The sequence below is a fragment of the Sinohyriopsis cumingii genome, chromosome 19, assembly GCF_028554795.1.
Source record: "Sinohyriopsis cumingii isolate HCF-2022 chromosome 19, ASM2855479v2, whole genome shotgun sequence".
Taxonomy (NCBI): domain Eukaryota; kingdom Metazoa; phylum Mollusca; class Bivalvia; order Unionida; family Unionidae; genus Sinohyriopsis; species Sinohyriopsis cumingii.
Genome location: NC_142979.1, coordinates 24766458 through 24782129, shown reverse-complemented (window position 1 = coordinate 24782129; position 15672 = coordinate 24766458). Strand labels below are relative to the sequence as shown.

Below are 15672 nucleotides of genomic sequence, written 5' to 3'. Positions count from 1 at the left end.
TTTCATACTTCAAAGGAAACAATACAGGGCAATGGAACTTGCGCCGATTTACTCCTTGCATTTGTAGATGATACCATCGTGGTAAGCATCGTCAACCTCGATACCAACAAGATTAAATAGCACGGTATGGGGAAGAATTGAATTGCGAATTTGATGCGAATAAGTGGGCAAATTCTGTCGTAATTTACAGTACAATTCGAGGACTCATACAATTCACAAGATCAGTATACAACGATTTAAAAGGAGCAGAGACATAAAATTCATGAAGGACAAGGATATATTTAAAAACAAACACGGTGATTCAGTATATAGGATAGTTGTTTTAGAATCAACATTAGAAATGGCCATATTTTCATATAAATCTGAAAATCCTTCGAAACTTTGAACGGATTAAAGAAACCTTGCATATTACGAAAATAAAAGAACCCGTTTTAGACGATCATTCTGTTTGCTTCATGATAGCAGTTCTAGACAAACTGATATGCGTAAAGTACCCTCTGGATTTTTTTAATATCGTTTTAAACGAATGAGGTATGGTCCGTAGCAGTGCAAGACATGAAACATCATTTCAGACTTCCTTGCTGCGATCCTCATATTCCACTCTTTTTAATATAGTTTCAGTCAATTGCAGGCACTGAAAACATGAAATCATATCATAAATACAATAAAGGATACAAATATGCCTCGGCTGAAAAAGTAAAAGCGACAAAGGGAGATAAATACTATTAACTTTGGATACAGGGGATACCACCCCCTTGTTTTCCTGACTCGCGATATGTCGGCCTATTCTGCGCACAGCGTCGAAAAGATGTAACATTTATTATATTAATAGAGAAGAAATGCATTACTTTGGACTGTTTCTGTCAGCATTTCAGTGGAGTAATTAGGTCAGGTTTAAATTCAACGTAATAATGCCAATAAATGGCAATATATATTAAGCGAACAATACCGATCTTGTAAAAAAGTTAGTAAAGTTCAACATTTTATTAAAAAAAATAATCTATTATGTGGAAGAGAAACAACAATGAATAGGATGTAGTGTTTACAACGTCTTGCTGATGTGGAAAAATTACTAAAGAATTTCGAAACAGACTATACGCCGGTAAATTTCTTGAGAATTTACATTCTAGCGGAAAGCTGACACCTTGGGTAGCAGACAATTTTGTAAGTGTGGGACAATTTCTTGCAAAAATGGAAACTTGGATTAAAATGCAGTTTTGTTTTAAGGTATACATTCCCATCTTTTATATAATGTATTTATTTGTATGATTCTAGAAGATACATACTAAATCGGATTTTCTGGGTTACCGGTTCAAGAAGGTCATGGAGTGGGTCTTCATGTTGATATTTAGGTTCACATTTTCATATGCATTTCGAGTTGAAATGCCGAATATTTAAAATGGATTTTTTACCCAAAATAACACATGATCCAATGTTTACAGAAATGACGTATCGAAGCGCAGAATTGGCCGACATGGTGGTGTATATATATATATATATATATATATATATATATATATATATATATATATATATATATATATATATATATATATATATATATATATATATATATATATATATATATATATATATATATATATATACATATATATATATATATATATATATATATATATATATATATATATATATATATATATATATATATTCATAGATACATGCACACAAAGACTCGTTATTTATGTAGAGATTTTGATTTTAGATTCTGCCAATGAGGTTGCCACCCGAAAAGCTCTAGAAATACAGAATCCAATTGTGAGCCCCTGAGAAGTTGACATGTTACAAAACTACATTTTACTATTCAATAAAACGCTTGACGTAAAGAACATTGCTGTTTAACCATTCTAACTGGTACCTTTGTCAAGATAATGAAGTAAACCCAGTTTAAAATACCAAATACAATTAGTAGTCTCCATCTGTACGCCTATCGCCTTAAGTTGAATCCATGTTGTTACTTTTGAGAATACGTTCTTGGTCGCTTCATTATAAGCTTTAGGTCAGCTGTTCGATCTGAATTTGAAGTATGTCTCCGTTTCTTAGGGAGACAAGTGAAATTTGGTGGGCACGTTTGTATTCAAATGTTGATGCGATAAGCGTTCAGGCCAGCATAACAGTTTTTCAATACAATAAATAATAAACAATTTTGAACATTTGGACTTGAAAGTTTACAAATCTGGTTAGATTGTATCATGAATGAATTCAAATATAGATTACCTGATTAGGTTTTATGCAGCAAAACCAAATTTTCAATTCTTTTAAATGATTTTTTTTTACTTCGGTCTGTAAAGGAGGCATAAGTATTATAAACACAGAAAATATAGTTTGTACATTAGTTAGCCCTTTTGTATTTTCTATACGGTTAAAATATTCTCAGTGTTTCGAGATTTATTTTATAACTTACCTGTCAATTTGATACGTTACACAAAAAGACCAATTATGAACAATTGAAGGGACAAGGATGTTTATGAAAACTTTTTCAGACGCGCAAACACACGGACTAAAGGAGTGTTTCTAAGGGCATGATATGCGACAGGTCGATAATTCGTACCATTGGCATCACAAACTAGTCACACTCTCCGAGCTAAATGAGAGTGCGTTGTACGAATGTAAACCCTTTAGTGCCAAGTAGAAATCCTTAAACAGTTAGTACGAATAGCATGATTCTTACCATGTTCTACATCCATTAATAATATTACACGTATTACAAAGTTTTTGTTGCACAAAGTCTGTAGCTTTTTAACCGAGTGTCTGTAATTGCCTAAAACTTAATAATAGTTCAAAAGTATTAATACCCTGAAGTCACTTGATCGTTGGTACGAATATTTCTTGGCAGTGGACATTGGTAGGGAATAAATGGTTTTTAGATAAGAATTATCAGTACCTGCAGATGTTCTATAGATACGGACTATTTAAATATCAGCTAGAGTCCATTGTCGTATACATTTGCGAAAGTTGAACACGAAACGAACAAATGTTGCATTTGGTATTTTTCGCTGCTGCAAGTTTTGCGGTAGGTAATGCTATAGTCTGCACAACGGAACTGTGTCAGTTGATGGGAGTGCAGCCTGAAATCCACTGCAAGGGATCCATCATTAAAGGTGGCGGTTTCTGTGGCTGTAGTGACGCGTGTGCCAAGGTAAGTGACGGGGAACATATCTGCCCCTCGCTTATATTACTAAGCAATTAGTGTAAAGTCTAATTTAACTTTTGCATCGATTGGACGATATATACTACATACTCTTAAGAGCGCAGAAGTTAGCCTGGATTGGACGAAACCAGAGTGCCCAGTGGAATTAACCAACTATGTACACCGAACATTTGAACACGGGCCACAATGGTGCAAAATAAGCACGTTATCACTGTATTATGCATGCCGTGTGACTTTGTGTATAATTATTAGGTTTAGATTCACTTCTAAGATAGTGACAGCTCCGGTGGCCTAGTGGTTAGAGCGTCCTCCTCGGATGCGGGAGGTCGCGAGTTCGAATCCTAGCCAAGTCATATCAAAGACAATTAGAAATGGTACTAGCAGCTGCCTCGCTTGTCACTCAGCATTGAGAGGTTAGTGCTACTACTGGTCGGCCTGGTGTCAGGATAATGTGATTGGTGGGGCATGATGCCCCAGTGCTAGACAACACTATAAACTGCCACACTTCAGACATCGTATAGATATTTAGATATATGTATGATATTTAGGTAGAATGAAACACCTTAGTAAGAGTGACTGCTGTCTAAGGACGTTCAATACAGTGACCCAAAACCAGCTCATGCACTATTCACACCATCTTAGCGCTCGTCCCCGAATCTGGTGTCCATTTTCCCTGTTAATAACCACTGCTGTTGTTTTGGGTTTAACGCCATTTCTCAGCGCAGGAAAGGCTATAGGGCCAGGATGGTGAAGGAAGAAACTACGAAAGCACTGGTGGGAACAAACAACCACGTGAAGTTACCAGCAAGCTTTCTCGTAAACCCACAATGGCCGAGCCCAAGACTCGAACCCAGGCGGACAGATGTAAGATGTCAGTGATAGGCCAAGATGAGCGCTTTAGATCACGCGGCCACCCGGAGTGCTCACTAACTACTACCATGGTCTCTTAAGTTCTATGACTGGTAACAATATTATCTCTCTGAAATTTATCCATAGTATATCAATAATAGTAGAGAAACTTAAAAAGCCACATGGATTCTTGAAAAGTGATACACTGACTTCGAAGGGGCAAGTGAATTATTTTTGAAGAATCCATAGCGTGCAGTGGTTTTTTGAATTTAATATAATTTATTTCTTCACTTGACTTGATGTAAAATTTAAACATTGCAAAAGTATACATCCAAAATATTTATGTGATTGTACCAGATCTTTCGAAATTTTCTCTTGATCTGTGGCCGCTCCGGTGGTCTCAGTGGCTAGAGTGATCAAACCCCGGATGAGTCAGTCCGAAGGCTTATGAGAACGATACTAGCAGATGCCTCGCTTGGCACTCAGCATTAAGGGTTAGTGTTCGGACTAGTCGGCCTTGTGTCAGGATAATGTGACTGAGTGGAACATGACGTTACATGTCTGCGGCATGATGCCCCAGTGCTAGATATTGCTGTAAACTGCCACACTGCATAAATCGTAACGAAATGACTTGAAAATTGTTCAAGCTACGTTAGAAATCCAAATCTCTCTCTCTCTCTCTCTCTCTCTCTCTCTCTCTCTCTCTCTCTCTCTCTCTCATAGGGATGAGAGAAAATCACAAACATACAAAAAAAAAATGTTAGACCATTCATGTTTGTGTATCACAAGCAAGCATTTACTTGATCAATCACAATGTGTGCATCACCATTAAAAATTAAAGCTAAAACTTACCAGACCAATCATGCTATGAAGGAAGTTACCAAACACCAATGTGATAAATTGAGCCATCACAAATAATGGCACAAATGCAGCAACATGTTGAATGGAACGGTTTTCATTGGGGTGATAAAGCCTTTATAAAATAATCTCATATTTTATTTATTTTCAAATGACTGACAAAGAACAGTATTCTAAACATGTTTATTACAGTCCTGACAGTCTTAATGCTTGCACCATATCAATGAATATGTTTGGGGAAAAATGCACTGAACAAATGAAAACACATTGCTTTGCTTTGATTTTTAAATTGTTAGCTTGACAATCTGACTACCAATGACCAAAGCAATCCAGATAAAGAATACCTACAAGAGCACTAATTACAGACAGGCATAGTGTTGACATGCGAACGTATGATAAAGACAACATGGGATACATATACATTTAGACAGTTTATGTCTTTTCAAAGTACACTTTGGATGGAACAGTAAAAGGAAAATGGTGATGATAGAGATCTTAAGAGATAAAAACCCAGTTCAGATGCAGTTTGATAAAGGAAAAGAATCAAACAACATAATATTAATGGATTATTTAAAAGACGCATGAAATGCTCTTCGATTTATTCAATTAAAAAAAAACATATATGGTAGAAATATTAGCAAAACCCTAAAAACTAAAACGTACAAATGTTTCATTAGCAACCAAAACTGAAAACGAGTTTACTCTTCACCAAGCTAATTCGGGAATACAACAGTTCTCATGACAGAGTATGACTCCGTTTGAAGCAAGCAAGAAAACGGATCAAAAGTATCTATCAGTTTATTTGGCTTTTATATTTTAAAAAATACAACTGACAATTTAAATAGCTGGAACACCTACGTTTAAACTACGTGAAACAATAAAATACTAATCAACTTCTGTAAAGGTCTGCCTTCATATTTACTGATGAACTACTTGTAACCAAGTTAATAATGATATGTGATCTAGTCAATTTAAACTAGAAGGCTTGAAGGGAGACGACGCAGATGGCATCTTTAATGAGCAAGAGTTATCTCTATGCGACAAACAAAGTGACATGCAGAAAGTTGATACGACACTGAGGACCAAAATAAAGAAGCGCACGAAGTATATAATGAATACTTTAATAGTCGTCGGGAACCAGCTGAATTTTGAAAATAATATTAAAAAACTAAACGATGTTTCAAATGCACACGTATCCTACATAGGTAAAACTTATTTTTAAAAAAACTAGAAGTGACAAGGTTCAAACATATGACGTTAATTTGAACTACCATATAAATAAAGCAGAAAAATAAAATATAACGTTCAAGACTACAATCTTTTAGAGATAAGATTTTGAAGATGCAACAGTTTCAATTAGAATGGCAGATATTGTACCAAGCACTACACGTTGTCATGCATTCGCCTTCTTGTTCAGATCAGAAATCACTCAAAACAAGATTGGCATTAGTGCCGTACACATTGGGTCATGCCCCTCTGGGATACTTGTGCGCACCTTAGAGCGAATATTTTCAGAACTTTATTTTACATCTGGTAACAAGTCAAACTAAATACACATGTAAATGGTATTATCGACATTGAATACTGATGAAGAAGTCCAATCATGCAGGATCAGTGTGTACAAAAAAAAAAAAAACCATCGTGGCACAGGCAACGTGCACTAAAGGTGCAGTAATGCTGAATGCAAGTGTAGAAATATAATCGTTGTTTAGACAGCGTGCACCGATATCATTTAAAGGGGACCTAGTCGTCAAAGGAAATTATGCCACCGAGTGACCTATCTCGTTCGAGACAAACGTCGAAAATGGATTATGTGCTGTGACACGGATGACTCTGCCTGTGTTGCTCAACGACGAGACTGATTTTTCCGATACAACGCCATCCGGCACCTCGTCTTTAGTTACGATGGCATTGATATCGTGCGACATCCATTCAATGACATTTTATGAGATTCAGTTAGTACCGTTCTGTGACATTCAGTTATTCGTATTTAATTTTCGATGACAATGACATTTAATTAGTGATATTCTGTGATATTTAATAAGTAACATTTAGCGACTTAATGTTTATTTTGATCGCCGAGATTTTTCCTTATTCTTTAACCTGTGCAGAATATTTTAGACAATTAGATAGAAAGCCTAAAATGCAAATCACAAGTATAGTTTGTGTTCGCGACAACCGTAAAATCGCGGTGAAAACCTTAATGAATAAAATAATGATCAATTGTGTTGATGCTGTTGTAAAGTATACATTTTTGCAGCCCGTATCATTTACTGGAAAATTTACCTGAGTGAAATTATCTCGCTGGGCTCATGGCCTGGTAGTCTAGCGATGACCCAGAAGCCAAATAAATATATAACATGTATTACTAATAAAACTCATCAGAGTTCACCCAATTACTTGTACTTCAGTCTGACTAGTCTAGTAATTTTAAATATTTTATTATGATGATGCGCAAAGCATGATTGTTTTAATACTGTTGAAGGTTGATTAAAAAGTTTTGATACTCAAAATATGAGTGATCTGATCATGGGATTAACTTAACTTATATCCTTTTTAAGATGATTAAAATGAACTGGTGTAAATAATGAAAGAAGGTCGATGTTTTAATTCTTCAAAAAAATAACTGCTTTCCTGTTCAACTTGTCACGACTACATTTATATGAAAATAAATGACATACGTAAAGACAAATTGTTATTTACTTTATAAAATAGTTTACATCTTTTACTGCTGATCACTTGGTCCTGTACGCGTACCAATGATTCTATCAAAAATATGGGATGTGCATGCAAGTCCATTAGTGCCTGCAGACGGCTGAGTGAGCAACAATTCTAGCAGGTACTATGGAAGAATGGAAAACTATTTTGCTGATAAACAAGTAGTGTTACTGGATTAATATATGCTAACGTAACGGGTAAACGATGTTTTAAAGCACCCGCTCTTTCCACCAAACTCGTGTTTCTATGCATTAATTGGTTGCACTTCGCAAGGTTGCTTTTGACATTGTGATTGTTGTTGTTGTTGACTGAACACAATGTTTCAACATATGATAGGCAATTCATGGAGACCAGTGTAACTGGTTGAGGATGAACCCGGTGAACTCCGGGAAGAACCACCGACCCACGCGAAGCTTCTGGCAAGCTGTCTCACATTCTCTCATAAGCAGTGTATGAGACTAGACCCAAGCGAACCGCGGTGAGATGGCAGTGATCGGTAAAAGCGAGCGCTTTAGAGCAATTCGGTCATCCGTGGCCCCTCTACATCGTGATTGTTCTATTTTTCTTTGTTTACATAAAGCTGTGAAACGTAAGGGACTGACCATTTAGTTGCCACGGGGTGGGTGTAGTTAAGATTTGTGATAAATACAATTCCAGATACAAATATTCCAGCACAGAATAATATCCTAGCGCTCCACCACCAACCCCAAGATAATTAAATGGTCGGTCTCTGATAAAGATGAACAAGATGCCATCTCTTATTAGACTTATCGGGGGTAGAAAATCGAAACTTTCACTTTATATATTGCGCGCCACAAAGTTTATCAGTTTATAAATGTCGATAACACGATTCTTTACAGGTTGAAGGAGAAATATGCCAGCATGGACCAAGCTTTTTCCATGGGTTGCCACCTGCGGGAACTTGTGATACGGGGCTGGTATGCAAGAGACCTGACCCAGGCACGGACGGCGCGAGCACACTTAGACTTGACCTTGGTGTCTGCGTCCGACATGAGACTGCCACGGACAAAACTGGTACGAGTATATTCGTCATTAGCAAATAATACACTAGGATATATTACACTCCTACGATTACCCTGTTTTAAGTGGCGAGTATTCACACTTGTGGTATAGCTAAAAACTAAATGTTAATTACGAAGAAAAGTTAATACAGTTGTGGCAATTATTGGAAATATGAAGTTACAAAAGAAAATGAGAGCTCTCAAAGACACATCACCTTGTCTAAAATACAGCTTTTAGTCAGTTATTTTCTCTTTAGTTTGAACGGCAACAGGAGTAATACTTCCCCAAGTGACACAGTACGGCAAACGCCCGGTCTAATCTGGGAATCGGACCTAGTACTACTGCTTAGGAGTCATTCGCCCTATTCACTGAGATACTGCGCCTTCAACTTGAATAATCAACCAACTCTCTACATAGGCCAATTTTGCTAGCCAACGGCCGTCTGTGCGCTTTTTGTAAGATCTTGGGTCAAACTGGATTCTCTTTCTGACTAAACAAGATAAAGAATGGTTCACCTCCAAGTAAGGGCTCTATCGTCAACTGAGTGTTTCATGACTGTACTTTATTCATGGAGTTTTCGCCTTTTTTATACCTGTTTCCAAGTTGTTTACGTATTTGTGAATGACAGCATGTATTACATTATATAGCCATCCAACATTTAAGTTGTGATTAGTTTATTTAATTTGGTTGCACACACACACACACACACACACTCATCATCATCACCACCACGTTTTTACCACCCTATGACTGTACACACCTTTGCTGAATGACAATGATGTTGATGTATTGACAGATTGAATAGGTCTTGTCTACTGTTGCTAGTAACAGTTTTATGATACTGGTTTAGTATGCAAATGTTGAATCTGTTACCGTTGAATGTGAAGATATCATTCATTATTATTGCTGGTATTTATTTTTTTATAGCTTTGTTCCTCCTTTCAGCTAGAGCAGTTTCCCTGGTAAGAAGCCTGTGTCAACAGAATAGAATTCGTGCACAGATAAGCATGGTGGTTTATAGGGGACAGTGGATACCTCTGTGTGACGCCGAGGGCCTCTTCATGCCCATGCAGTGTGACAATACACGTAACTATTACAGGGGTCTTATGTGGTTGCCAAGTTCTAATGTTTACAGAAACACATGGGGCGAGGACGAGCCCTAAGGACTCGAATTTGAGTTTCCCAAGTATTCTAGAACACGTATGCACAGTGCAAACCGTGTCTAGTTGTTATCCATAGTTGGTAATCTCATCTAGATTCTCGGGTTTATAGGAAAAAGAAACTAACGACAAAATATGTCCTTGTATACAAGAAACCTCTTGGGCACGAAACTCAAAATTTAAGCTCGGACTCCCAACATTTTGGGCATTATGTAACTTGAAGTTAGCGTAATATTCAGTTATATGAAGGACTTTTTTAAATCTTTTCACATACCTGTGATGGACAATAATGATCCGAAATACTGTGTCTTTCGAGATATTTTATCTCGAGTTTGAATTTCGTGCTGAATACATTTCGAGAATTCGATGCCTAGTTCATCACAGATCGTTCACAGACCAAACCCTTTAAGCGGAAAATTGCTCGGTCATTTCCGTTCCGTCGAGAAAGAAACTCGAAAATAGTTATAGAATACACATTAATTTGATATTGTTTGGTATTTTGCCTCTGACTGAGTGCACCACATATGTTACGACAGTAAATGCTGAGGATAATCCGATTGTGAATTTGTCTACTTCCATGTAAGTACTTCAGAATATAGTTCTCAATGGCGAAGAATTGCAAGCAGTGTTTCTTTCTCGACTTGACAGAAAATGTAAATAATGTTCCGATTGATAACATTTAAAATTGCTCTCAAGGTGGAGCTCTCACTTTCCAGGAACTACAAATGAATATATATATATATATATATATATATATATATATATATATATATATATATATATATATATATATATATATATATATATATATATATATATATATATATATATATATATATATATATATGTCAATGAAGAGAGAAAGAGAGAGAGAGAAAGTGTGTGTGTGTGTGTGTGTGTGTGTGCGAGATTAGGATTTTTAACGTAGCCTTAACAATTTTTCAGTCATATCGCTACGATGTCTGCAGTGTGGCACTTTATAGTGATGTCTAGCACTGGGGGCATCATGTCGCAGACATGTAGCATGATGTCCCACGCAGTCACATTATATTGACACCAGGCCGACCAGTCCTAACACTAACCTCTTAATGCTGAGCGCCTAGCGAGGTTGCTGTTAGTGCCATTTTTGTAAGTCTTTGGTATGACTCGGCCTGGGTTCGAATCCACGACCTCCCGCTTTCGAGGCGGACGCTCTAACCACTAGGCCACCTGAGCGGTCTCAATGGAGAGAGAAATGAAGGTGTCATCTGTAATACATAGAAAGACACAATTCCTCACCCTCGATACTTCGAACCTGCTAGTTTGTCCTGGTTTTTCCCCCTAGTGTAAATCTTACGCCAGCTATATTCATGAATGGATGAATTTTCAAAACATCTCAACAAACCTCATTCAATTCATGACAATTGAAGAAATATCGCCACTCTGTAGCCGATTTTAATGATTTAACAATACTCCGCGCAATAGTCGTTAGGTAAGCGACTCTGGTATTAGGCGATTTACTATCCAATTTTTAGGTATTACCTCTACGCCGACCAAGTCTGAAGTCAAGTCTACATGTTAAGAGTAACAAATTAGCTCCAAACACGTGGCCCCATTATTATTTTAAAATTTTCATAATTTACTGTAGTCAGTCTAATACATCCCTTGGCAGTAGTTTTAAACTAAGCACAATTCTTTCAAACAAGTGTTAATACATGTTTTTGCAAAGCGTAAAATTGGCAACACTTCCGTTGTCAGATCTTCATTTTCGAAAGTGCGTCGTAATGCTCTTGAATTTCGGAGGTAAGTAAATCTTTCTTGTAGGTCGCCATCCCATACATAATGCCTAAGGGTGCGCTCATCAGTTAGCCTGAATTAGTCTAACGTATACTATCTTTAGCACCCATCAATCATACACCAAAATAAAGGGATAACCAGTGAAGAAACCTGGAGAAATTCTTTTTCTTTAAACTTCTAACCCTATGCATATTACGAAGCCGTAGAGCGCCACCTTAAAACAAATATGAAAATATATGCAATTATTTATCTTATTTGCATATCATTATGCATGATGTTCTGAATAAATGGTACATTAATATTGATGTTAAGCATGAAAATAAGCTAATTGTGCTCATTTTGCTCTTGTTTTCGTAAAATGTCATAAGGCAGTATTATGTGAGTAGTGACCTTAATTATGAGAAATTAGAAGTCTTAGATTATAGGAATAAAGTCAACTTAAATTTACAACTTTAAACTAAACAATACCTAAGATAAATAAAGTCTTTTTTAAATAGCCAGTATAACCGGTGAAGAAACCCGGGGAAAGTCTTTTTCTTTAAAATTCCAGAGTGCTACCTTAAATAGACGTGATCGGTTGAAAAAAATAAAACCACCTCCCCCCCCCCCAAAAAAAAAAAGTTACTCCTCTGGAACTTAAGTTTGGATTTAACAAACTACTAGGATGGAAGTTGCAGTCGGGTGGTCATGGATTCTACCAGTGATGGAAAGGTAAAATTAAAATAAAACAATCCCAAACATGTCGAAAATATATATTGAATATAAACAATGTTTGTATAATTTTCTTTATTTATGATACTATACATATTTTACCATGACACAATAAAATTATCTATTTCTTCGCTTTATACCCTCTGCTTGTATTCATTCCAGACTTTTATAATAATGCTTGTTCTAAACTCGCTTTTACGTCAATGGTGAAATGCAAGGCTATCCGAATGCTTATTGCAACTTCCACCACAAATTTCACAAGTTTCGGTACTTCTTTTTAGTCATTATGGGATTGCCATCTATAAGGACCATATTCTTTTATATCTGGAACTTTGTAAACTTTCAGATACTCTCCTTTCGATGATTTAATTTAATTGTATGTTTGTTCATAACTTTGTTCCAGATGATTTCACAAACGGTTGCTTGATATTCAAATATCCTTCTACATGGTTCATAATTTAGTTAACTGATCTGGCAAACAGTTGTTCTATATGCGCTAGGGGAGTGTAATATCCAGTGGTGAGGCATGGAGGTGTTCTTTCCCCTTTGTTATTTAATATATACATAGACGAGTTCAATGGTAAACTTGAGTCACTGTCACATGGGGTTACATCTCCCACCACTAAATGTGTCATTCCTTAACAATTTTTGTTTGTTGACGATATGATATTGATAAGTTCTTCTATAGCAAGTTTAAGGAAATTATTAAAGATATGTGAACAATACGCATTTGAGAATGATATAATCTATAACACACAAAAATCGGTATGCATTGTCTTTCAGTCAACTTCTTTCAAGTTAACATCTCCTCTCCCTTTATATCTTAACGACCATGCTCTTACGTATATCACCATTTGTACGTAATTGGGTCACATTGTAAAATCCAATCAATCACATGATGAAGACATATGATAGGACATTACATATTTTCGTACTCTAACAAACGTGCTTCTATGGAAATTTAGAATTGTTCATTGAATATCAAAAATTTAGATTATTCAAATGGCATTGCTGCACAGTGTATTGTGCTCCTCCATGTATGTTCAAATGGCATTGCTGCACAATTTATTGTGCTCCTCCGTGTATATGCAAATGGCATTGCTGCACAATGTGTTGTGCTCGTCCGTGTATATTCAAATGACATTGCTGCACAGTGTATTGTGCTCCTCCGTGTATATTCAAATGGCATTGCTGCACAATGTATTGAGCTCCTCCGTGTATATCATCAAAAAGATCGAACAGTGCCTCCAACACGGAAATTAAAACATTCAATTTTGATGACGTAATTAGAAAGTATATGTCTCAATGATGACAATAATATCTAATAGTAAGAACTGTGTCTTGAAATCTCCGTGGAACTTTGACATTCATTGAAATATTCGTATTATAATTAGATGGAGCAAATTACTCTTTAAATGTGCTACATAATTTCATTCTCAACAATAACAGACACAGTCCGTCGTTGTAGATGTGTCTGTATACTTGCACATAATATATCTATGATCATTTGTATTTAAAATACTTTTATGTTATATCTATATTTTAATTTAGATGTATGGACTATGTGGTCTGAAATAAAGTATTGCTACCTTAATGTTTTGACTGACTTCACTAAGTCATGAAAATTAACAAAGTAATTATCCACGTGTTTGGAACTAAATGACAACTCAGCAATGGCTGACCTTGGGAACAAAAGGTTTGCGTTGCCACTCTCGTAGCTTACAACATCATGGTGGTGATGGTAGGGGTAGTTTGATAATGTCTGGTTCAAATATTTTAGAGAAATGGAACTAGATGAATGATTTACTGCTCTGGTGAAAAATTAATAATGTTTTGACTGATTTGTCAATATCCTTGTTTCACGGACGAGACGGACAGCTAGCAATATACATTTTAATACCGGTATTATAGAAAAGAATCAGACATCAGAAAAACAAAGGCTGACGGGGGAGGGGGGGAGACTCAATTAATTTGGTCGACATGTGACTTTTCCACAATCAAGAAAAATCATGACTACTAAGTTCTAACTCGAACTCCAAATTTTACAGTGTACATTTTTAAAATTTATTCAAGTACAAAATTAATAAATTTAACTTAATATAATTTATCGACACAATTGCCTTATCACTTAAAAAACGGCCTTTTCGATTTTATTTCTTTCATAGTTTAGCTATCATGGAATGGAAAAGGCTACAAGCATGTACTAAGTAATTTGCTCGAGAGAAGCCTAATGTTCGATTATTTATATTTGAGTTGTTAGAAGTTTCAATGTATATCAAGTTTATTAGTGTTGAAAGTCTCTGGATATGATATCAACAGCTGTTATGCTATCCAAACTGATTTGCTCGCTTTCCAGAACATTGTTTCTGTGTGGATGTCCATACCGGAAAAGTAGATGAAAGCACGAAGGTTCTTGGAGAGGCAGTTTGCAGCACCGTAAGTTATTCTGTTTCCTCCTAATATTCAGATGATTAATTAGAAGACATTAAGTTAATTTAATAATAATGATATACAGTTCAATTTAGTCATAAGGACAAATCTGGAAAATACTCAATAAATATCACTTATATTATTCCACAAAAACTGTTGATGTAAAATTGGGGGGGGGGGTATCAAGTTAGTAGTCGCTATAAAAATGAACATAATCTGTTGAGGTTAAATTCGACGAAGTATACGGTTAGTATGCGCAATAGAATTCAGCTAAATCTGTTGAGGCTAAATGCGAGGAAGTATAAAGTTAATATCCGCTACAGAATTCCACTGAATCTTTTGTTCATTGATCAGAAGCGTTATCAAAAGTAATTTACGTTATATAATTTGAAATAATTTCGTCATGCTCCTTAACAATGAGGTTTCAAAAGTAAGTTTATAGTTACAAATTCATGTTCATTCGGCCTCGTTTAATATTATGAAAAATTCATAATATTTCATTAAATGCGCTAGCCATTGAACTGGCTAAAGGTTGCAACGTTCTGCATCTTTTTACAGACTGCTACAGTGGGGCCAATTTTACCTTGATATGAAAATGTGAGTGACCGAATGTTATAAAGCACGAGAAAGGGACCAAAGTTATGAATTTCACAGAACCTGGAAGATTCTTTGCATTAGTTTAGATGTCGATAATGTTTGAAGAAGCAATAAAAAGGTTTATATAGTTAATAATTGCTCGTTTAATTTTGTAAAGTACATTTTTGTGTTTTTCAGTGGATTGACAGTTAACCATAGTAATATTTTAAACTTTCATATTAATATATTGTCATTTGCTCAATCATAACCAAAAACATGCTTGTTACTAAATTGTCTAATGTGATATTGATCCACAAGTCCAAAATAACTTGAGCCGCATGTGCACACGACTATGTAACCATCAAACAAACCTGAGTCAGCTACTTGGCGTGTCCATGG

General features: G+C 35.9%; 1 protein-coding gene across 1 annotated transcript; it reads left to right on the top strand.

The window, feature by feature from the left end:
- Positions 1 to 2928: 2928 nt before the first annotated feature.
- Positions 2929 to 15414, top strand: LOC149775303 (uncharacterized). Its single transcript, XM_089943043.1, has 5 exons — positions 2929 to 3160; positions 8458 to 8632; positions 9566 to 9706; positions 14624 to 14703; positions 15256 to 15414. Exons 1-5 carry the CDS (start codon positions 2996 to 2998, stop codon positions 15283 to 15285), a joined length of 591 nt encoding a protein of 196 aa, XP_089799169.1. The 5' UTR covers positions 2929 to 2995; the 3' UTR covers positions 15286 to 15414.
- Positions 15415 to 15672: the final 258 nt, after the last annotated feature.

Bases quoted from the DNA above. Each gene is read 5' to 3' on its own strand.
- LOC149775303 (XM_089943043.1), top strand. From the start codon at position 2,996: ATGTTGCATTTGGTATTTTTCGCTGCTGCAAGTTTTGCGGTAGGTAAT. The intron at 8,633-9,565 runs GTACGAGTATAT...TCCTCCTTTCAG, and splicing joins GACTGCCACGGACAAAACTG to CTAGAGCAGTTTCCCTGGTA. The intron at 9,707-14,623 runs GTAACTATTACA...CTCGCTTTCCAG, and splicing joins CATGCAGTGTGACAATACAC to AACATTGTTTCTGTGTGGAT.